This window comes from Genypterus blacodes, unplaced genomic scaffold (genome assembly GCF_046128005.1).
Source record: "Genypterus blacodes isolate CSIRO-AG114 ecotype Tasmania unplaced genomic scaffold, CSIRO-AGI_Gbla_v1 ptg000143l_1, whole genome shotgun sequence".
NCBI classification, from domain to species: domain Eukaryota; kingdom Metazoa; phylum Chordata; class Actinopteri; order Ophidiiformes; family Ophidiidae; genus Genypterus; species Genypterus blacodes.
Genome location: NW_027466945.1, coordinates 1,168,235 through 1,191,819, shown reverse-complemented (window position 1 = coordinate 1,191,819; position 23,585 = coordinate 1,168,235). Strand labels below are relative to the sequence as shown.

The 23,585-nt window shown below is 42.2% G+C and overlaps 3 protein-coding genes across 3 annotated transcripts; all 3 read left to right on the top strand.

Moving 5' to 3' along the window:
* Positions 1-782: 782 nt before the first annotated feature.
* On the top strand, positions 783-10,079 carry nfkbie (nuclear factor of kappa light polypeptide gene enhancer in B-cells inhibitor, epsilon). The gene is made up of 6 exons (XM_076165338.1): positions 783-1,460; positions 5,239-5,341; positions 6,759-6,969; positions 7,207-7,295; positions 8,333-8,581; positions 8,695-10,079. Exons 1-6 carry the CDS (start codon positions 1,126-1,128, stop codon positions 8,761-8,763), a joined length of 1,056 nt encoding a protein of 351 aa, XP_076021453.1. The 5' UTR covers positions 783-1,125; the 3' UTR covers positions 8,764-10,079.
* A 925-nt stretch (positions 10,080-11,004) lies between these two features.
* slc35b2 (solute carrier family 35 member B2) lies at positions 11,005-15,208 on the top strand. The gene is made up of 4 exons (XM_076165345.1): positions 11,005-11,277; positions 13,083-13,273; positions 13,434-13,594; positions 14,158-15,208. The coding sequence occupies exons 1-4, from the start codon at positions 11,258-11,260 to the stop codon at positions 15,088-15,090; spliced, it is 1,305 nt and encodes a 434-aa protein (XP_076021460.1). The 5' UTR covers positions 11,005-11,257; the 3' UTR covers positions 15,091-15,208.
* A 2,981-nt stretch (positions 15,209-18,189) lies between these two features.
* fsaf1 (40S small subunit processome assembly factor 1) lies at positions 18,190-21,576 on the top strand. Its single transcript, XM_076165396.1, has 8 exons — positions 18,190-18,394; positions 18,940-19,125; positions 19,459-19,559; positions 19,790-19,840; positions 19,931-20,026; positions 20,117-20,203; positions 20,342-20,388; positions 20,484-21,576. Exons 1-8 carry the CDS (start codon positions 18,319-18,321, stop codon positions 20,623-20,625), a joined length of 786 nt encoding a protein of 261 aa, XP_076021511.1. The 5' UTR covers positions 18,190-18,318; the 3' UTR covers positions 20,626-21,576.
* Positions 21,577-23,585: the final 2,009 nt, after the last annotated feature.

Below are 23,585 nucleotides of genomic sequence, written 5' to 3'. Positions count from 1 at the left end.
GTGTTTTGGCTGTTGGCTGGATCAGAAGGTTGAAGGTTCAATCCCGTACTTAAAGTATTTAAAGCATTTAAAATCGTTATGGATTTACAGTTGTACAGCAACATCTTTTGGGTAATTCAAGCATTAAAAATCTTTAAAATCTTTTATGGTTTTACTGCTAAATCTTTCATCAAACACTGACTGAGCTCTGCCTCTCTACTTAGTTGGTTGCACCTGTGTTCGTCAACAAGCTGCATAGTGGCATTCATTTGCAACTTCAAAATTTGGGCCGTCACGCTGATCGCGTTTAACTGCTCCGTTTGGTACAGCAGCTCTCTTACAATCAGGGGGTTGTGTTCGACACTGGGTGCAGGAAACAGACACATATCAATCGTTCAGACAGTTATTCAGTAATATTTCCAGTATTGGCAAGCACAGTGCATTTTCTTCAGGAAATGCATTTTGTTCAGGAATACATTTTTCTAGTTATTATAATTATTATTCAATCCCCCCCCTCGACCTCGCCAAAAAAAGAACAGTGCTCGCTAAATGTCTCCAAAAAAATCCGGAAGAAAAAAGCTATTAAATGAAAACATGAAAAGAAAACCTGTGAAAAGTTTGAGACATTTTGTGGATTTTAGTAAGGTATATCTCCCGATATTTCCCGATTACCTTGACGTTAAGCGTATACGTGTGTGTGCGTGTACGCGCTAGTGCATGTGCGTGTGGGTGTGTGAGCGTCTGCGTGCCCGTTGCGTTCACGCCCACTGGGGATTCCCCCCGGTGACACAAACAGCTCGCTTCCCGTCTCCTCGGCCCTTCTCTCCTTTCAGTTCATTGCTCACATGCCTTCAGTTATGCGCTGCCAAATCCGACTGAAACTTCTGCTGCTGTTACCGGATATTTAGACGACGGTCGGAGTTTCGCCTCTCTTCGCTGGCTGTTATTGTGTATAATGATTTAAAACACCTTTGGAGCAGTGAGGTGATGCATTTTTCAATCTTGCGGTTCCACAAAGGAGCGGCGCTTTCCTCAGGTGTTAGCAGACTTTCTACGGGGGGACCGCTCACAACACCGGGCAGCGACGACCTCCGCTAGCCGCTTAACTCTCCCGGAGGGCCGAGGAAGACACCCAGCCAGGCCACCATGGCGAGCAACGAATACAGAAAAGAGGACTTGTTGGAGGACAACCGCACCGACTCCGGTATAGACTCGTACAGGTCGTTTGTAAAAGACGAGACGTTCATTAGCAAAGAACCACCGGAGACGAGCTCCGACTCGAGCCAGAGCAACGACAAGTTAAGTGGCGTAGAGGAGCGACTGGACTCATCCTACATCTCAGCCTCCATCACGGTGGAGAGTCTGTCAGAGATCGTGGGGGATTGTACGATCAGCAGCAACCCGGAGGAGCAGACACGGAGCACTGAACTCAGCGAGCAGGACGACAACCTGCTCACAACTATCACTGAAGATGGAGACACGTAAGTTTGCTTTGTTTTCATTTGGACTTGCTCAGGTTGGAACTGTTGCTTCTAAAGTTGTACAGCAGTTTCGTTGCTAATTCTGTCGTCTGAAACTAAGCATTATTTTTAGTCATTTAGTCATTAATCTACCAGTTAGTTTTCCTCTTAATTTACGCGATTAATTAAAATAAAATACTCACAAATGTCCACGTCATTTGACAGAAGGACTCCTATAAAGTTTCAGTTTGTCGTTACATGAATCTGAAAGTCAACTCATTGTTAAGCAATCAAATTGTTGTTGGTTACTATTTCAAATCATTGTCAGCTTGTGTGTACTGAACAACATTTTATGTAATGTTGCTCAGTGTGCATGACTGCAAGTCATGATTACATCTATGGAAGAGTAATCTGTTGATTATAGGTTTTCCATTATTAATTAATTGTGGGTAAAATGTCAAAAATAGTGCAAATACTGTTAGTAATTTCTTAGACACTTGAGGTGAAATGTTTTAGTTTTTGTCTAAACACATTAGAATCGTCAATGATAGAAAACAGATGATGCAGCGGCCCTCACATTTGAGAATCTGGAACTAGGAGTAAAACCAGAAAAGTCATATTAATGAGATGTATTTACTGCCTGTTTTTCACATCCTTGCATTCAGTGTAATATTGCCCTGGAAGGGCTGTTGACAAAGCTCAGATGTAACATAGAGACATGCTTCTTTTTATTAGAAAAACCCAACATAACCACTTGAGCAGCACTTGGGTTTATGTCCCACCTGTGGTATTTGAAGGGTTCCCTGGCAGTGGGATTATGCACGCTTAAAGCAAAACAAGTGTTCTATTTTTGCCTCTGTGATATCAACTGAACCTAAAGGTACCTGAAACTATTCACTCCCTACCATCCCTTCTCTCTTTCCAATTGATCTTGACAGGCAATTTACTCCCTTTTACCACAGAAAAGCTTTCATTAGCTGTAATACATTTGATGTTCACAATCTCAAAGTCTGCCAGTCATTAACTCAAATTACTGTTGTCTGTCATCAGCCAGACAGGTGTTGTTTTCTTTGACATCATTTCTGGTATTTGGTCTGCTTAATCACAACACAAAAAAATGGCATTAAAATCTTCCAATGTCATTGACCTTTGAGGGGGTTTTATGTCGTTATTTCTTTTTATGTCATGGTGATGGATGTGGATGCACTCCTGTGGGGCGTGTCAGTCAGAAAGCAGAAGTGAAAGAGTAAGACCTGGACTTCCCCGTGCAGTACAGACAAAAGCACATGCTGTCATGCAGCGGAGGTGTTCTTTTGATCCAAGTAAACTGGTAGATCAGGATCGGACAGTGTGCACATGTGTGTTCATTGGTTGGTGCCAGAACTCATCAGCTGCTAGTCCTGCTGCTTTGTGCACAACACCCAAACGTATGGACAACTGTGATAAAACACCTGGAACGCACCATGGTGCATCATGCTGCTTTGACTGAGAAAGAATCATGCAAACATTAATTTCCCATTGAAATGTTTTCACCTCTTATTTATTCAAGTCTTACCAGGAACCAGGAAGTTCCTTTGACATAAAGACGCTTGCTCTCTGGCAGCCAGATCTGCTGGCTGATGGCATTTACAACCTTTTGGTGATTGAATTCAAGCACATTTGCAATTACTTTGGTTGGGATTTCCATGAAAAACAATTCAAATTCAAACAGGGAACATATTACAGGTATTGCACCACATCATTTGAAGTTTCTGTGGAAGTTTTCATTCTGCAGGAACTCTCTGGTTTGTTCTGCTGTAAATCCTACCCAGATTGCAATCAGCTTGTTTTGGATATCTAGCCTAGATGGTTAATTCCCTGATTATCACCTCAGTATTTCCTCATTGCCAAGTATTGCCAGATCAGGAAAGCAAGTCTTATTTGCTTATGCATTTGAAACAGGAAACATGGCTACAGTTAATTAATAAACTTGATGAAGTAAGTTGAGACCGGACCAGCCCCCCCCCCCCCCCCCCCCCCCCTTAACACAGGCAAAACAATGCAGCCATTTGAGCACTTACACAACCCAACCTGGACCTCAAAATGACCAGCACTGTTTAATAGACACACATGAAAAGCCTCAAGTTTGTGCCTGTTGCTGTGTTTTTTTAAATAAATAAAAGTAGCCGCCACCTCTGTGTAAGCATGTTCTCACAAGACGTTGTTCTAGTCCAAAACATTTGGCATTTAAAACTTTGTGAAACAGTTGGAACATGTTTCTAGATTCAGATTGTTCTCAAATTGAATGGCTTCTTCTCTCAGGCTGGAAGATTGCGAGTATCCTGCTAAATCAAGCCAACCAATCCTCCAGCCAACCAGACATGAGTTCCAACAACTAGAGTCTCTCTTCTCAAGCACCTTGTTTCATATAAAATATCAAATGTAATTGTAATTGTATTATCCACTTAAGTGCGGTGGGGTCAAGGTTTCAAACGGTACATCCTTTTCTCACGAGACTAGCAGTAACATCTGGAACATATAATCTGGAACATTCACAGTGCCAATTGCTTATTACGTGTTTAGCGGGCACCAACTGAGACTGAAAACTAAACTGTAACAAAGACAGAACATCTGTATCATAACTTCACACTCAATAAACGCGCCTCATATGTGTCACCACAAAAAGTTTCCTTAAGGTAGTTTATGCTGTGTGGTAAAGTCCGCAGCAGAGCAGACCTCCAGCTCTGTCTGCCACTCTCCCGCTCTGTTCTTTCTGACTGTGAAGCTCTATTTCTGGGTAACGGTCGCTTGATCACAGCGCTACCCTCACTCTTGGGCAGCGGCTTTTATGCTCACTGTGTGTCACTATCTACGTCGTGACTTTTATTTCTGGGAACCTGGAATCCCCTTTATCATCATTTTGGATCAAACAATAAAGATCCCAATACCAGGTCTGCTTAGGCTTAAGAGTTTAAACATACAGTTAAAAGGCACAATCATATATCTTTAGAACGATCGATAAGCATTTGAACAAAGACATGTTTGCGCTGAATGTCGTCAGTCGAAATGACTTAAATGTCATTAAATGAGTTGTCAGGCCTGTGCGTTCGTCACAGGCCTTTCTATTGTGGCATTTAAACAGAAAGCTGAATGGAAAGCTTGTATGTTGAGCTTTTGTGTGAACATTTGATCTCTCTCTCTCTCTCTCTCTCTCTGTCTCTCTCTCTCTCTCTCTCTGAATGAGACATCCATTCTGACTGAATGACATTTGTTTTTGCCATCTGCACTTTGATAACTCCCATTCCAGTGCAGATGTTACAGTGTAAACATTTTCAAAAAAGGTTGCACAATAACTCTACTAATGTATTTAGAACATACTCTACCATTTACATGAATTGACACGGAACGAGTAAATGTTGCCCCTGACACCATTTAACCACATGAATAATGATGTAGCAAGGTCCTCTGTGTGTTGTTCAAGTTCAGTCTAAATTAAGCGCTAATGCTCGGTCCATTTCCTGCTTTTTGCACACATTTTCTTCTACAACTTCCCACTCAGATTTCGAGGTTAGTGTGTGATGTTTGACGTGCTTCAAGTGTTTGAGCCCTTTTTTCTAAACTTTCTCACATTGCTCAATGTCATCGTTCAGCCCACTCCGTATTGTATTTCCAGGTAGTATAAGAATACAGTGGAAAAAATATGAAGCAACATTGTCTGTTTTTCTGCATTTGAGTCGATTGCTCAACATAAGAGTTGTACGCCTGTAAGTGTCTGCACGCTCAGTGGATAAGATATGGTTGCTCTTTGCTTCTCCTGTAGGATCCTGCACTTAGCAATCATCCATGAAGATGAATTCATCGCACACCAGCTAATAAGGATTTTCCCCAAAGATGTCCTGGACATCCAAAACAATTTGTACCAGGTAAGTTTGGATCCTAACCGACTTCTTAATAACCACTGTTGTCATTGTGGCAACAGTGGTGTTATGTCTGTGTTGTTCCAGAGAAGTGCTCTTCCTCTTTCTTTTCAGTCTGTCCACTGTTGGGGACATCACTGTGGGTGGTTCCACTGTTAGCTCACAAGAGACTTTGGATGGAAAATCCCCTCCCCTATACCTCCTGTAGAAACACAACCACAGGGAGCTGTGGATTATATCCTCATATGGCCGTGTGTATGAATCTTTCCAGGCATTCAAGATGACAGAGTTGGCTCTTGTGTGGACAAAGCAAACTTGAATTGTCAAAGGATTGCTTGTTTCAGAGGAAACATGTGAAGAGGCAAAGTAAAGACTCAGCAGCTCTCATAGTGACTCAGTTGGTCCTGTTCTCTTAGAGGCAGGGTCCACTTCGATTGGCTCATTTCCTCTTGGTAGTCATCCTATGACCTGACATTTGGAAACATTACTTAAGACTTCTTGTATATCCTTAACAGTTTTTAAAGTATATTTATTTGTCCTCCTTTGATTAAATGTCATTCACTGTTATTCAGAGAATACAATATCAATGTCAAGTTGTTCTTTATGCTGGTTTTTAGGCCGAGCTACTTTACTTTGCCTGCCAAAACATATTCTGAATCGTAATGTAAATAGAGTGAATGAGTAATGAAATAGCCTAACAGAAGTTGCCAGCACAGCTGTTAAACAGGCTAGACCTGAAACAGCCCAAGCCTCGTTCATTCTGTAGTGACCTAAGCCTTTGTCCTCTATTTCTATTGATGGAGAATGGTTAGTGCATTCTTTCTATCACTCATGTACAAACGGAGTAGGAGAGTGTTTCATATTTTGTGTCAGAAGTACAAAGGGATTTCTGACCTGTGTGTTTAGATGATAGTGGCATGGCTGATACCTGATACATCACAAAAAACATCAGCAGGGAAAAGGGGAAGTGGGTAACCATTATCAGATGTCATGTTTGCTGATGGAGTTTACATCTTGTACTTGGTGTTGTATGCTGGCAAGTAAAATTGCTGTTGTCATGGACACCAGAAAATCCTGCCGTTATGTCGGGTAAGCAAGACACCGACCTCAAGATGAAGATGTGGGCACCGACTGTTACATCGTCCAAGGAGTTGGGTTGCCAAATTCCCATAAGTGAAAAAGAGTAGCAGGATCAAATGTCACAGAAGTAGCACCCAGTCTGCACCCATCTTCAGTCAGTAGTGGGGAGTCAAGCTGTGACTGAGAGCATTGGCATTGCACATGTCAGTTTGGGAGAAAAAAGGGGTATTTCTCTGGAATGCAAAGTGATTCCAAAAATCAATATGGATGTTCATTGCCAGCTGATGATATTAAATATCTTTCTTGCCAACCTTGTGTAATGTTATCTTTTGGTGATCCACAGACGCCTTTGCACCTGGCCACCTACCTGAACCTGCCGCATGTGGTGAAGGATCTGGTGGACAAAGGCGCCAGCCTGGAGCTGCAGGACCAGGATGGGAACACAGCCCTCCATGTGGCCTGCCAACACGGACAGACGGACTGTGCAACTGAAATGACCAGAGAGGTCTCACCCAGCAAAATGGCGCCACTGCTGGAGACCCAGAACTGGAGAGGTAAAAAAAAAGGGACGAACCATTGTGGTGCAGGTTCTCAACAGCCAATGTGACGTTCTTATGTAGGAGCGTTTCCTGTTTCTCACAGCAGAATGGGAAACCACACACCTCACTGATGTGAAATGGTGCTGCTGCTCTCTGGCTTTGAGTTTGATGTTTTGATAATTTTTACTTTTCACTTTACTTTTTCATAATTTTATTCTCATCCCCTTTGATCTCTGTCATGTTTCCTTCCAGGTCTGACCTGTCTTCACTTGGCTACCCTGAACAGACAGCATCATTTATTGAAGTGGTTGGTAACAAAGGGGGCAGACCTGAACATCAAGGTAAATCTGTCACACCAATTTTAGGCTTTAGATACAATGACATAATCAAGGCTTTCAATCCACAGTGAGCAATAAAATGGCCTTACTAATCAATTTAAGGAACAATGCACTTCACTGGGAATTAAATGCTTAACCATCAACAAGGCATACAGTACGGTTGCAACCACTTACAAAGGTCATATTCATGAAACATGTTACTTCAAGCATTTGTGGATTGTCTTTTTTTTTGCAGGTCTGAGAACATACTGTAGCCAATATTAACAGATAAGCCACAAGGGGTGGATAGTATTTATAATCGCACTCATCCTTTTCAAAATCTGATTACTGCATCCATGTTGTGTTCCTGTCTATAAATTTGCTGCACCTGTGCAATGCAGAGAGTGATATGAGCTGAGCTTAGGGCCTCCTGCAGGATTCACGGAGACATAATTAGATTTGAGATATGATTAGGCAGGACTTCCCCTGCTTAAACAAGCCAAGCCAAACCAGCGTCTGGGCAAGGTTCTGTCGATGGCAATAGAAGAGAACAGACAGTCTGTCTCTCAACATTCCTCTCAGCTTAAGTCACCATCCAAACATCACTGCTTATTATTATTGTTATTATATTATGTATTTTTATTTTTGGCTCGCTATGTTCCCATCTAGTAACAATATCTGATAATAGTCACATTAAAGCTTGAACGGGCGTTAATGTGTCGTCCGTCCTATTTGGTTTAGTCTGCTTGATTTAGAATTGAACTATTTATTTCCTCCATTAGTACGTCTCATTGGGTAGGTACACAGCAAACAGACTCAAGGGCGAACCAAAACTATCTATCAATTGATGTATTCTTAATATGAACCTCTGAGAGGTAATCTTACCTAAAGTGTGTTCAGATTAACATAGTGAAGGTTTGCATGTGGTTGTATGAGCGCCATTAAAATGAACCACCAGGTGTAAAATGACTTTAGATATAATAATAGGTGCTGGTGTTTCATATTCTAGTTCCGTTTGTGTACTTCAGAAACTGATCTTGCCCCACTACACCCCTTTGCAGGAAGGAACCAGTGGGAAAACGGCTCTCCATCTGGCCGTGGAGCTACACGACGCCCCATCAGTGACAATGCTGCTCAGAAAAGGCGCTTACGTGGATGCTGCCATGTTTAACGGCTGCACGCCCCTGCATCTGGCTGTGGGACGGCAGGATGCTGCCATAGCTCACCTCCTCTGCCAGTCCGGTGCTGACACAATGCTGCGAAACATGGAGGATGACACGGCACTGGATCTGGCTGATGGCAATGACGACGTGAGTTATTATATACAAATATTCAGTAGCCTTTAGATATTGTGCATTTTCCCAATATTTGGCACACGCACTGTATTAGGAATTTGGTAATGTTCTTCTATGTTTTCTTTCAGATTCTGGCTCTGTTTCCATTTGATGACATCCAGATCTCTGGGAGGTCCGTGGTTGGAGTGAACTTTTGAGTCGAGTGAAGCTGCTGAACTACAATCTTGGATTTGTCTGGAGTGTCACTGCAACTGTAATCTACGTGAAAAAGCTTTTAGGTTTTCCTTTATATAGATTTGTTTGTTATATGTTCTGATCGTTAAGCATCTCTTCTCTAGAGAAACATGAGCATCATATGAATCTGACTTCTGCCTGACAACGAGTGATTCTACTAAATTGACTCTTGAACATTGCCAACAGTAATAACTAACTTCTTATATAGCACTGTTATCCAAAGCGCTTTACTTTCACTGATGTATGACTGAAGTATCGTACCTGCACATCAGGAGCAGTTAGGAGTTCAACAACACTTCAACAGACTCTCTAATGGGAGACTGGAATCAAACTAGCAACCTTCAGATTCCAAGACGACTGCTCTACCATCCTGTGCCACGCCACAGTCGTGAATTGGCTTCTTTTATACAATTGTCTTGGTGTGTAGTTAGCAGCAGCAACAACCACCTCACTGTGATTGTCAAATCCAACATATGATATCATCCACACCAATGCCCTAGGAATCTACCTCTTTACACATTTTGATGTTTAAATTTGAGCATTCACCTTTTCAACGCCTGCGAATTATAACGAGAAACGGATTTCTCCTCTGTTGCTGCTTTGAAGCCAGTTTCAGGATCTTTTCTTTCAGCTTAGCCTAACATGCTTTTTGAGGCATGCGATCAGAGGCAAGAACAACAAACAGAAGCGCAAACGACATGGCCGAACAAAAAGATTTTTGTCTTAATAGAATACTTGTATAGAACACTGCCTCTGCCCATCCAAACTACTTTGGAAAAATCACAAAAAAATTGATAAGGGTTTGCACCCAGTACCTCCTTCCTCCAGTTCTGATCACAGATCATGAAGGACAGATTACCATAGAAAGATCATTTATGAAACATTTATTTGGATTGTGGAACATCACCATGCACCACCTTCCACCAGGTTGGATAAAGATTAAGATTGGAACAAGATTTTTCGCGTAATCTTCCACAAAAACAAACACAGGCAAAAATGTCCTAGGTTGTGTTAATTGTTCGAGCAAAGTTCCGATCCTGAGTAGAAGAACTGCTAACGAGCGCAGTCAATTTAGCACACAATACGGCTTCATCTTGATTGTTTGGTTTGTTGATTCCTGTTAGGAAATGCATTGAATACATTGATTAGAATATTAACATGTTCCTCTATTTATCTTTGTCCTTCAGCTACAGAATATGGTCAGATCACACTGACCACTCTAGTTTAATATTAGCAGTTTTAAGCTCTCTTGTTTTGTAATAAAAGAGATAAAATGTCATTGCATCTTGTCATCTTTGGTTGCAGAACTCTTGGGAAGGTCCACACAGGTTTATTATAAGTTTTAGCACAGGTTTTTAATGCTTTATTTAGTTTTAGAAATGCACACAGATTGTACAATAAGGGGTATCAACGACCCTGACAAGGACTCCACAGAGGTTAAATCCTGACAATCCACACCTGTCTGTCAGAACTGAGGAAGCCTTTCCAGGTGAAGACTTTATTTGCAAGTGCAGTAGCTCAAGATTAAACTTTCCTTGCATGAAAGAACAGACAACAAATGTTCTGTCATGAAATCCCCCAGTGCTCTTTCCTGCTTCCTGTTCGCTGCTTTTATAAGGTGCATGTTTTTCCCTGTAACAACTTCTTCCTGGTTGCAGTTGAAGTACAAGAACTGAGGAGCCACTGGAAATTCCACAGCTTGCACTTTTTCCTCACTCAGTCATACACACACACACAAGCACTAATTTTATCACAACTAAACCAACAAACATCTGTGGTCACTGACTAGAGCACAGTGTTATGAAACTATACTTTGTTCCTCACGATATGAGTGTTAGCTCACAAGCTGTTTGTGTAGTTGGTTATAAACATGAACATTCAGTAGGTGAAAGGCAAACTAGTTTTGCCAAAGACAAATACTATCAGAGAATCAGGTAAGCTAGTTTGTACATTAAATGGGGGTCTAAATTCTCTGTTACCAGTTCCGATTCTTTCAGTTTACAGTAATTACATTCGGGCAATTTCACCCTATGATTATCGTTATTAGTTATTGATAATTGTGTTATAGTTTTATTTATTTTATCAACTTTACTTTTTTTGATTTAGGCATGGTGCCGTTATAACTCCGCACCACCAGGGGGCAGGACCGCCGGTAGGCGCAATTATTGTGGCTCCGGCATCCTTTGGTATTGAGGAGGAAGGAGGAGGAAAAGGACCGGACGTCTTTTTTTGTTGCTCAAGTCAAGTGAACACATCGCCTATTGACGAGAAGTTACAGACGTCTGGGATTTAAAAAAAGAAAAAAAAAAAAAAGCTGCTCACCAGTCAGAGGACAGTTTGTGATTCTTCAGCTCTTTCTTCAGCTCGACCCCCGAGGCTTCATGGTCTGTTACCGCGGAGACGCTTGAGTGTTAAGGCGTGTGTGCTGCGCCAGGTGTCGGGCCAAAGAGTGGGAACATGTCATCTTTTTCATGGAGGTAAACGTTACATTGCAAGGAGATCGAGCTCGGAAGTACGTGATTGAGGTCACTCTACATACGGCGTTCACGGTCGGTTTGCTCGATTTGTTTGGACGGGAAAAGCTACCAAACGTTAAGGATACACAGACGTGTCTACTTTACCGCTGGTACCCTTTCCTGTCTAATAACACAAACACGACACGTCAACATTAATGAGTCACAGTTTCATCTGCTTTTGTTAGAATTTCATATATCCCGCGTGTTAATGTTACATTTCTGCCCGTTGTACTGAGAATGAAGTTGTTCTCGAGTCCGAAAACCTCTACCACGAATGGTTTAGTCCATCTTCAAAGTAACATAACACCTGAACACCTGTTAGTCCATTTACAAGCCATAATCTCGTGATATAAAGGAGGTAAATCGGGGTTTCCTCAAACTCTCGCGTGTGCACCCCTGCTGGTCCTAAAAGCCATGTACTAGTAATAATATTTTTTTGTTATTATTGCAATTTATTCGCACACAAAGTTGAATTTGTCCATGTATTGTTTTCAGTAGTTTATTACTCAGTTTCAATCAATAGGTACAGTAGCCCAACTCATCCACACTGTGTACTCCTCAGGACCACAGGTGTGTTTGTAACCTTTTAAAGATCAATTTGTATACAGATACAAGATACAAGTACAGATACAAGTTTAAAGTCTATCAATTTACCTATAGACAGTCAACAAAAGTCACATATCTTGAAAAACATGGTGTAAACGGAGAAGAAATGTTCAAATCGCAATTGTTATGGTTTTCACAAATCACTCAAATGTTTTGCATAGATGTAAACAAAGATTGAACTGCATAATTACACATTTGTTCAGGTTTGTCAGGCACATTTTGATGTAGACCATGTATTAGGCTTAGTGGGCCAGACAGACATAGTGCAGTAAAGATATATTTGTTACTGAAATCTTTTAAAACATTAATTAAGAACAGATCACGTGGTCCTAGTATCCCTGAATGGAGGCCGTTATCATCTTTGTCCTGTAATAAGCCATCCTGTAAGTTGGCTCTGCTCTCTGCCTCTGTGAGTCCATGCTTTTGCTGTGTGTGTGTGTTATACACCGTTAGTGTGAAGTGTTCCTGTATGTAATTAGCTGCTTGCTCGGAGACCAGGTCTTGCCGCAGTAGGCTACTAGCTCTGGCTTTGGCCGGAGCAGAGTCCCACACAAAGAGGCTCTGTGTGATTCAGGCACCGGCCTCCTGGGAGGAGTCCCTGCCTGTGAATAGGCTATACACACTGCCACGACGGCAAGAAACACACCTTTTGAATAGATATCTAGGTTTCACACTAAAGGTGTGTAAAACTCACCAGTGACAATAGCCGGCTGGTGTTTTTTCTAGTCTTTGTTAAGGGTGTTCTCGTTTTAGAATGGTTGCTGATAGGCTGGCGCCGCACTCCTTAATGCAGTTGCTTCTGTATTGGTTTGACGGCACTTTTGAAACTCAACACCTGTAGCGCGACTAATGATAGAGTTTGACATTTAATTCTGTTTGAAGAATGATACATAATCAACCCTGACGGCCGTTAGCTGTGTCACTCACATGAGCAACTGTAGTCGACTAAAATGGATGAAAGACTTCTGCCAGCGCCATTGAATCTAAAATCTAAAGTATGTGAGAATTTTGACGAAATTTAGACGTATTACGCACTCAATATGCAAACTCTGCTAAACCAAAGTGAAGTCGTAGAGAAACACAACAAACCTGGAGATCGTTTCTGTGTTGCACTTGGGGGGTAAATGGCCTGATGTCTCCCACCTCGTCTCTCCCTGCAGGGTTTGGTCCGGACTGGTGCTGCTTCTCTTCCCTTCCGCGGTGGCGACAGCAGATGAACCGGCGCTCCTGGACGGTTGGCGCGACTTCTGGCCCTTTCGCTTTCTTGTCAATATACTGGGCTACTCCTCCATCATCATCCCGGGCTATCTCCTCATTAGCTACTTTAAACGCATCAACTACCTAGACAGAGGTTTGGTTCTTATGATACTTTATAATCTGTTTTGAATATGAAAACAAGGATGGTTCTGCTGGTTAAAGAAATTGGGACAATGTAACTTAATACCTTTTGTCTTTAGCTGTCGTAAACATCTTTTTTTCTGGTGGTTCCTTACTTGTTGTTTTTGTTTTAGGTCAGGGGATTTGCTTCCCCGTCATCAAGGCTTGTGTGTTTGGCAGCGAGGCAAAGACAGGGCTGCTGGATGACGTGTCGGTCGCACCCAGGAACGATGGCGATTCAGGCTCATCGCTCCGACAAGCCATCAAGTTAGTGTTATGTGCTGCCGGACTTCAGGTGAGAATCCTGCCAGGAGACACACACACACACACACACATAATCCCACATATTGTGTCGAAAGGCTGCTTTATGTTTGCTTTATTTACTATACCTATCTAAGGCTGCCCTCTGTTTGTGAAATGATGTTTGTATAAAAGGAGAGGCCGGTTAAACAGATGAGGATGGGCATTGTGTAAAACGTTTTTTCAATATTTTGGAATGTTCTGGTTCGTTCTCATCAACTGCTAAGCAACAACATGCTACTTTCCACAGCAACAGCTTAACAGCACACTCAGTTCACTTCTTATCCATCAGCTGCATGCATCAAAGTTTTCATTAAAGCAGGCAACAAGAAAAATCGCACTATCACTGTTCCGAAAATGCAGAGGCAGCAAAACTCGCGCGCGCGCGCGCACACACACACACACACACACACACACACACACACACACACACACACACACACACACACACACACACACACACACACACACACACAACCCTTCACTGTGAAAATGCAACTTTTCGGCAGTGTGAACCATCGAAGATCTACCAAAGTCCTTTCTTTCCTTTCTTCCCAGGTGTCCTACCTGACATGGGGGGTCCTCCAGGAACGGGTGATGACGCGTTCCTACGGAGCCACGTCTAACGAAGACGGGGGCGAGAGGTTCGCGGACTCGCAGTTCTTAGTCTTCATGAACCGCATCCTCGCTCTGACGGTGTCGGGCCTGTGGTGCACCCTGTTCAAGCAGCCTCGGCACGGGGCGCCCATGTACAAGTACTCCTTCGCCTCGCTCTCCAACATCATGAGCAGCTGGTGCCAGTACGAAGCCCTCAAGTACATCAGCTTCCCCACTCAAGTCCTCGCCAAGGCCTCCAAGGTCATTCCCGTCATGCTCATGGGCAAGCTCGTCTCCCATAAGAGCTACGAATACTGGGAGTACTTAACCGCCGTGCTGATCTCCATGGGCGTCAGCATGTTCCTGCTGTCCAGCACGACCAGCAAGCATCCGTCCACAGTCACCACGTTCAGCGGCGTCCTCATCCTCGTCGGCTACATCGCGTTCGACAGCTTCACGTCCAACTGGCAGGACAACTTGTTCAAGTACAAGATGTCGTCGGTGCAGATGATGTTCGGGGTCAACCTGTTCTCCTGCCTCTTCACCGTGGGCTCCTTGCTGGAGCAGGGAGCCTTTTTCGACTCGCTAGCGTTTATGATGCGATACTCCGAGTTCGCCTTCCACGCCGTGTTATTGTCCGTCTGCTCAGCATGCGGCCAGCTCTTCATCTTCTACACCATCAACCAGTTCGGCGCGGCCGTCTTCACCATAATTATGACCCTGCGGCAGGCCATCGCCATCCTGCTGTCTTGTTTCCTTTACGGTCACGCCGTCACCATCGTGGGCGGATTTGGAATGGCTGTGGTTTTCCTCGCTCTCTTCCTACGAGTGTACGCGCGCAGCCGCATGAAGTCGGGCAGACGGTCAGCGCAGCCTCCGGTCCAGAAGGTGTAGGACTCAGTAGTGGCACTAAATCTGGAACTGGAGACCACGTTTTTGGTTGTGCTTTGTGTCTATTTGGGTGTTTTTTTTACCGTTCTTTTCCATTGGTTTTTATTTTTCTTAGCTAAGGTACTGAAAGGGATCAGACTCTTCTACCGGATGAGATTTTGTGTGCCTGTAGGAGGGTTTCATACTTGGGTGTTTTAGGAGGTAGTGGAACTCTCTAGGTTCCTACAGAGTTCCTTGCTCGCATTTGCAACAGTGATGGGAATCTACGCTGCTAAAGCCGTTTCTGTCACAAAACAAACCCAAACTTCCGTCCTCGTGACAACGCTTTGTTACTGAAGGCTGCCTGGTCGAAAAGTGGAGGAAAACCCACTTTCCGACCAGGCGGTTCAACTCTCCTGCTCTGAGCTTAGTTTAATCTGTGTAGCGTTCGTTCGCTTTGAAACGAAAACAAACCAAACAAACCATTAAGTCAGTTTTTCTTTTGTCAAGCTGAAATCAAAGTGACAATAAGCTGGAAAATGGTCCGGATTCTTCTGGTTTGGTGAGATGGAGAGTTGCTGGTATGTGGCGGTGATTGTGACAAACTTCTTCGTCTTTGTCGTTTTGCTGCCTCTTCTTGGTACTTCACTTCCAATTCATACCAAAACGAAATAACGAGAAAACCAAAGAGCGAATCCAGAATGGTTCCAATCCGTTTTTCGGTTTATTATCATTTTGATTTCAGCTTGACAAGAGAAAAAGAAAGGATAACTGCTCGTCTACAGATTTTCTCGTTTTCGTTTCAAAACGAAAAATCCAAACGCTACACAGATCAAATTTCTCTCTCACACTCTTTCCTTTTCTCTTTCCATCCCTGGGTCTGTGCTTTGCAGAGAAAAGTCAAACTGAACGTGTGTCCGGTTTTGCAGTTTTCCCTGTTGATAACGAAAAGCTTTGGGTTTACAAAGACACACACACACACACACACACACTCTGTATGACAAAGGATTTTATTCCGCCAGGTTCCAGTGTGGGGAAAACTCAGAAAAGGTATAAACGCTGTTACCGTCCCACCGAGTCTCTGAAGGAGTTGGACAGCTGTGCCGGCTCAAGCGCACTGCGTTTCACTCGCTCCTCCATCTGAGACACTTTGATCCATGCAATCATATTTTTAAATTTTATTTTTCTTCTCCCCCTTTGGCGCTGCCTCTTGTTACATATTTCACAGTGCTGATATAACCACCGTGCCCCGTATGTGGACGCTTAGGTCTGACCAATCAGTGATGTTTTGGTCTTGTTGGCTCCATGCGGGGGCACGCTGATGTTCCCAATAGGAACTAATATTATTATATATTATTCTTTTGGCCTGAAGTAGTTCCTGGTTGGTACAGTGCAAAAGTGCCTCAAGACACCCACACTAACTAAACTGACTGGAAACTAACTGCCCTTCAGCTCTTTACCCAATGATGGTACAGTACTTTTCTTGAACTACCATAAGTGGCTTACGCAGCCAATTGAAGGTGATCGTCACTCCAAAAAAAGTGATCTTTCAGGCAAATTGTTGTGATATTGGACTAAACATGACCGCGTTCAAACATTTCTGACCTTTAGCCTCTAAATGTTTGAACAATCACCATCTTACAGTCACGGTTAATCACGATCAGCCAGATGTTTATCTCACAGTCCTCCATGACGGAGGAACAAATTCCTTTATGTCTGTTAATGTGGGATTAAAATCTTGTAAAATGCTTATCTGTGACTTGTTCCCATGATGAAATGATTACTGTTTTAGTCTTTGTTAAAGGTATATTAACATTATTGAGACCACAAAAGTGCAATGATAGCTTACGATAGCTAAACTACCGACGAAAACAAACTCCATTTACCAGTTCTATCATTTGGCCATGAAATCAGTCAACCAGATGCTGCATTCGGTACCTTTGACTTCATGTTACGTTGTGGTCGTTTTTCTTATATTTTTAAAATCCGGCTAAACGTGTAAATATGTCACGGTTGATTAAACTTCAAGTGTCTGTTATGAGAAGTGCTCCAGCTGTTTGACTGTTTTGGTGTGAATGTTGAGGAGAATACAGCATGGATGATGTTTACGCTTTAGCCGTATCAAGGGTGTGTGAAAATGGAGAACAGACAGCATGTAGTAAATGCTACCTTGTTTTGTTTTTTTTTTAAATTGTTCTTGTACTTTCGCTGCCAACTGGATTAATAATAAAATACACTAAATTAATTTAAACTATAAAAAGAAGTGAAGTGGTTTTGAGTTATTTATGTATTTTCTACACGTGTCTTATCGGTGCTGTTTACTTTGGAGCTATAAAGATAGTGGTCCCAAATCAATGGATTCTAATGTTAGTATCCATTCTCATCACTTGGGGCCTGCCCGTCAGGAAGTCCAGGATCCAGTTACAAAGGGAGTTGTTGAGGCCCAGGATCCTGAGCTAGAGTATCTGGTATCTCCTCAAGGCCTCCAAGTCCCCTGAGTTGTAGGCAGACAACCATGCCAAGAGCTTAGCAAGTACTTTGCCATTCACCCAGGGTTTCTGGTTGGGGAAACACCTGACAGTGACCTTCGGAACGACATCATCGATGCACTTGGAGATCTAGGCAGAGAGAGAGAGAGAGTCTGTGTATTTGTCTATGTCTCCATCGGCTGCATCACAGAACATCTGCCAGTCTGTAGTTTCGAAGCAGTCCTGGAGGATTGGTTCTTCTTGTTTTGCGTTTGCGTTGTCTATAAGTAGGGAGGAGGAGAATGGAGATATGGTCCACTTTACCAAAGGCAGGGCGGGGGAGGGGTTTGTAGCTTTCCCGCAATTGGGAGTAGCAATGGTCCAGAGTCTGATCACCACGAGTAGGAAAGTTGATGTGCTGATAGTATTTGGGCAAAACTTTTCTCATCAGTTAATGATTTCTAAACTTCCTTAAGAAATACAGGTATTTGGAAATATATTTGGATACTTTGAAAACGAAGCTATTCCATCAAATAAAGCATTCATGAGCCTGCCTGATTTTATTGTGTATTTCTAACTAGGAACACTTGAATGCTTGGCCGGGAAATTTACGAGGAACACCTGAAAGCCGCACGGTTGCCTACGGTGGCCGGGGAGGACCAGTCTATCCCACGTGGTTTATAGTCTTAACTATACCTCAGTCGACTGCATTCGTTACAAATGAACACGTATAAATGATTTAATATTTATTTTTTTTACTACATACACACAACTTTTACACAACATGAACCACGACGCAAACGGAGTAGATGAAGACGGTCAGTTCCTTGACGATTTACTGGACAAACTGTATGACTTCGGTAAGTGCATCTTAGCTTAGCAGGCTAACAGCTGGAAACATCCACTCAGGAACAACCGGGCGAGAGCAAATCTGTCAACGTTTCTATGTCAGAAAGGGCAACTAATGTCAAGTAATTGAGCGAACATTAGTAGAAAATAAGCGAATTAGCGGTTAACTGAAGAGTATTTTGGCAACTTAATATCTATCTCGTTGTCGCTTGGCACCGTAAACGCAACACGTCGCCACAAAACAGTGAAAATACATCGAGAACAGGTAGAAAAGTAAATGGTTACACATTGTTTTTTAAATTAAATAGAATATAAAAAAGTGGGCTGGCGACAATGCAAGCCATTTGTACCATCTATGTTCTATTTTTATTTATTTTACCATTATTAAACAGAGAAAGCCTCTTTTAGGTTTAGCAACATGGTAAAGAGAGCGTAACAGTTTGACACCTTAGTAAAGAACACAAACAAGAAACGTCACCAACATTCATGCAAACAAACAAACAATGTCTATACATTGTAACTGGCTTAAGGGGTTGTCTGTTGATTGGTGTCGCAGGTGGTGGAGCTGCATCACAAAAGAAGAACAAGTCACAGAAGAAGCAAAAACGTAAACGATGTGAGGAAGAGGAGGAAGCAGAGGAAGGAGAGGACGCGAGGGACAACAATGTGATCAACCACACTGAAGTCGGCAGGACGAAGCATGTAGCTGCACTGAAGCAGCTGCAGACGGAGACACACACAGGTACAGCTGCACAACACAACAGGAGACACACAATCCAACAGAACAACATTTTTGAGATATTTTAGGGTTTTGTTTCCATTACACATTTTACAATTTGCACCTTTAAATGTCCATTTCCAATCTACTTCTTCAATCACTATGAGACAGTGCTGTGCACACTAAGTGACAACATAAACATTTGAGGTATTGTCACTTTAAAGCCCTGATTAGCTGGCTGTGTGGTGGGCGTGTCTCATCGGGGCTTATGGGGTTTGGCAACTTCATCCTCAAGTTTGTTTACATTCTCCTCCATTTATATCTGCTTCTTCTTCGTCTTTCTCTCGTCTGATTCAGCTCCTGGCTCTCAGACCAATCAGGTGCCAGTTGTTTCCTTCCAGGACCCCAGAAAGAAACTAAAGATCAAGCAGCCAACAACAGCCCCTGAGAGAACGAGTGTATGCACACACACACACACACACACACACACACACACACACATTGATTTGTGTACACCACAACATCTTAAAGTGACAGTGCACCATTTACTGCTCTGTCTTAAATGGCAAATACAATGGTGATATAAATACGTAAGCTGTCAACATTTACAGAATTATGATGTTAAAGATCGTCTTTGTCTCTTTCTGTCTCCTCACCACTCTTTTCCTTTTGTCTGTCCTCCAATCAGACGAAGGAGAAAACGCAAGAGGAGCAGCCGGAAGAACTCAGCTTGGAAAAGGTGAAGAAGAGTTTGTGTGTTGTTCTCACAAATCACTGCTTTATGTAAACCACAGCTTGTAGGCTTCACAATGTGTGTGTGCGTGCGCAGGCTCGCCTCGAGGTCCATCGCTTTGGGATCACCGGCTACAAGAAGGAGCAGCAGCGCGTGTTCGAGCAGGACCGAGCCGTCATGCTGGGCGCCAGAGTAGGATGAACTCTTACTCTCTCGGTTTCCCCCGTTTTTTTGAAAAGCGTTTCTCTAAAGACGTAACGGTTCTCTTTCCCCCCTGTCAAGCCTCCCAAGAAGAGTTACGTCAACTACAAGACGCTGCAGCAGCAAATCAAAGAGAAGAAGCAGAAAGCCAAGGAGGCGCCGCAGCCGGTGAGTCCTTCCAGCTTCTTACTGGTCACGGAGAACAAAGTGACTCTTCATTTGGATCGCATCATGCCGGTGCTTTTCTAGGCGTCTGCTGTGGTTCGATCACTTTCCCATGATATTCAACTTGTATCTTTACTGCAGGAACTGAAGAAGAAGAAAGGAAAGAAGCAGCAGCAGAGCAATCTAAGGTGGGCGACACAAACCTGCACACTGATGTACTAATGATGGAGGATGGAGTGATGAAATGCATTCACGCTGCGTCTTTGTTTTGCCTTTCCATCAGGGACAAGCAGAGGAAGAAGACCAAGGTGTCCTCCGGGTCCAGCTCGGGCCTCTCGGGACAAGTGGGACATTTCAAGAACGGGATGCTGATCCTGAGCTCTAAGGAGATCCAGAAAATCAAAGGCACAAGGAGAAGGAAATAGGTGTGTGTGTGTGTGTGTGTGTGAGAGGTTATGTTAGTGAAAGAGTGTGTGAGAGCGTGAACCTGACCTGTGATCAGGCTAAAGGGGTTTGATGGCGGAGCTGAAGGAAGAATCTGAACTCATTTGAAGATTTCTTTCATCAGAAATACAAATTATGGAGAAAAAATGGATCCAACATGGAACAGCCAACACTGTAAATGTGAAAACAGTCAGTCAGTCAGTCAGTGGACCACAGTCGGCTCAAGTAGAAAGAAAAATTGTCTTCACGTTCCTTAAAGCTCATTCTGATGTTTTAGTCAGATTGGATGTTTTTGTGTTGTCCACCTTTTTTGGTGTGTGTGTGTGTGTGTGTGTGTGTGTGTGTGTGTGTGTGTGTGTGTGTGTGTGTGTGTGTGTGTGTGTGTGTGTGTGTGTGTGTGTGTGTGTGTGTGTGTGTGTGTGTGTGTGTGTGTGTGTGTGTGTGTGTGTGTGTGTGTGTGTGTGTTGCAACTGTATTATCCACAATGAAACATCGATGCAGAACAAATCGAATAGGCCAGCGTACAACAGAACATCGATATTTATTGAAACATATTTACACTCTGCAGAATAAATAAACGTCTCCGTATTTTCTCCATGGAAACGGCACACAGCAGTGACGGGCTTCTCTGAGCACCAGGATTTTTTTCTCTTTACTTATTGAGCTGGTATTCATGAGTGGATGAATTAGAAGTGTGTGAAGCATCGTGCCATAGAAGCACTCCATCCATCAGCGTGTTCAAACGCCCATTAAATTGTCCAATATACTCTGATTAAAGGCAACCGGATTGAAATCGGCTTGAATCCACATACGTTTGCTCCCGGTAACAGCTGGATAATGTGATAGTGAGTGAATTTACTCCAGCTTGTAAACTGAATAATGAGAGTAAAACGCCTCTGCATGCATTTCCTTCATACTCCAATAAAGCAGAATCCCATTCAAAGTTCACGTCTACCCCTTTCTTGCGTTTTGTCCAGAATAACAGTCCAGACAGAAGTCGGGGTCTGATGTGTGCATGTAATCATAACGGATGATTCCAGCGTGAGGATACATGATATGATCTATAATGGTGTTCTATAATTAGTGTTCAGCCAGGTAAGCACACAGTCTTGACCAGTTGAACACACCTGATTGAGCTGAGTGTGTGTGTGTGGATGTAAGATTTGCAGTGTAGTTTGTCCCCAGGCAGCAGGATGGAGTACTTAAGTAAATGTAAATGTACAAATATGACCACATAAGACAAAGTTGATTCTAAATTATTCACAAAATGTAAACATATTCTGTATTATTACACAATAGTATACAGTTACTTTGAAATGAACAAATGCCACAGTATTTCTGTCAGTAAGATCCTCGAGGGAAACCAGGTGCAGGTAGAAATGTTGAAGTGCTGCCTGTGATGTTTTGTCTTGGTATAAGAACCTTAGTGGTAAAAGAGTTTCAATATCATGACATAGTGGATAGAACGCTTTGATTCTCTGATGGTAAAAAGTCAGTGAGTTCAGGTTTGAAATGCAGCTGAACTCTATTAAACCCTCAAGGAGCTGAAGTCATTGTTGCTTTTTATTTTATTTTAATCCGGCTTTTGTTTGCCACCTAAAAAGCTACATGATTAAGAAATGGCCTTGTTAGACAAAACATTTTGGCTTGTCAAAATCTGGACATTTTGGCTGAGTAACAGTTCACTGCTTGTCCATGAAGAGTTTTTGATTCTAGCTTAAATAACCAAAAAAAAGGTATTGTTTCTAGAAACGTCTTGGTTCCTTTGTAATTATGGAACTTTTTTTTCAAATCAAAAAAATATTTCAATTAATGTAAGTGTTGAATTAAAAAAATGCAAAATGTAGAATATGTAAATAATTTTCCCACTGATTTTTTTTCAGAAGAAAATGCGAAGAAATTGAAAGTCTACAAAAATGTGAAGAATATTCTGCATTCTAGAGTAAAAATGGAACCTCCTTATGTTTTTTTTCTTCTACACAATTTAAGTCCAAATGATTCCAAAAATGTGTTGTAAGTTTGATTGCGGTCTGTTTCTGATTGAGTCTCATAGGTTTCAATTTTGTACATCAGAATCAATCATCAATTCTTTTCTAGAATCTACAGACTAGGCAGAAAACCCTGATTATTTTGGTATTCAAGATTTACACATTTGTAGAATTTCTTTCCTCACAGATATTTTCCAATAAATCACCGATAAACCTGGCACCTTTGGCAGAAATGTCCAGTTTTCCACAGGCTAAAATTTACTTGCTGTATTTATTTTTACAACTCAACTTTTTTTGGCTATCTAATTAAATCCAAATTTAAATCCCAAAGAACAGATAATAAAATAGTAAAAATGGATTTGAAAAACCACAGATGCACTACTCCAGTTGTGCAGCAGAGGGCAGGCTTTCACAGCAGCAGCAGCAGTCACTCATTAGGACAATAATACAGCACACAATTTACAATACAGCTTCAGATATTTTGTAAACTTGTTCAAAGCTCAATCCATGCTTCATATCACACATCATAATCATAACTCACATATCAGTATGTACAAGTTGTGGATAATCATCACCATGCACATGTGACCTTATATGGCAGGTCCTTCTATACTTCTAAGAACTCCTCTCTCACACTCACAAGAATATAAATATTTAAAAACTGTGATAAAATCCAAGGTGTTGAATTAAATTAAATTAAATACATTTGCATGAAATCAAAACAAACATCTGCATTATTTTCTATATTCAGTTAACTTGATAAAATATACATGGGCATATGAAAACAATATTATATTCTTAGTCACAGTGGTTTGGTTGACATTTGAAGTTAATGATATATTGCCTTAATCAACTCCAGCTCAAAGGTTCTGACTCACGATGCAGCCGATCAGATTGACATGACGGTTAAATGCTTCCTGATGCTCTGATGGAGAAATGAGGATGTGATAAAA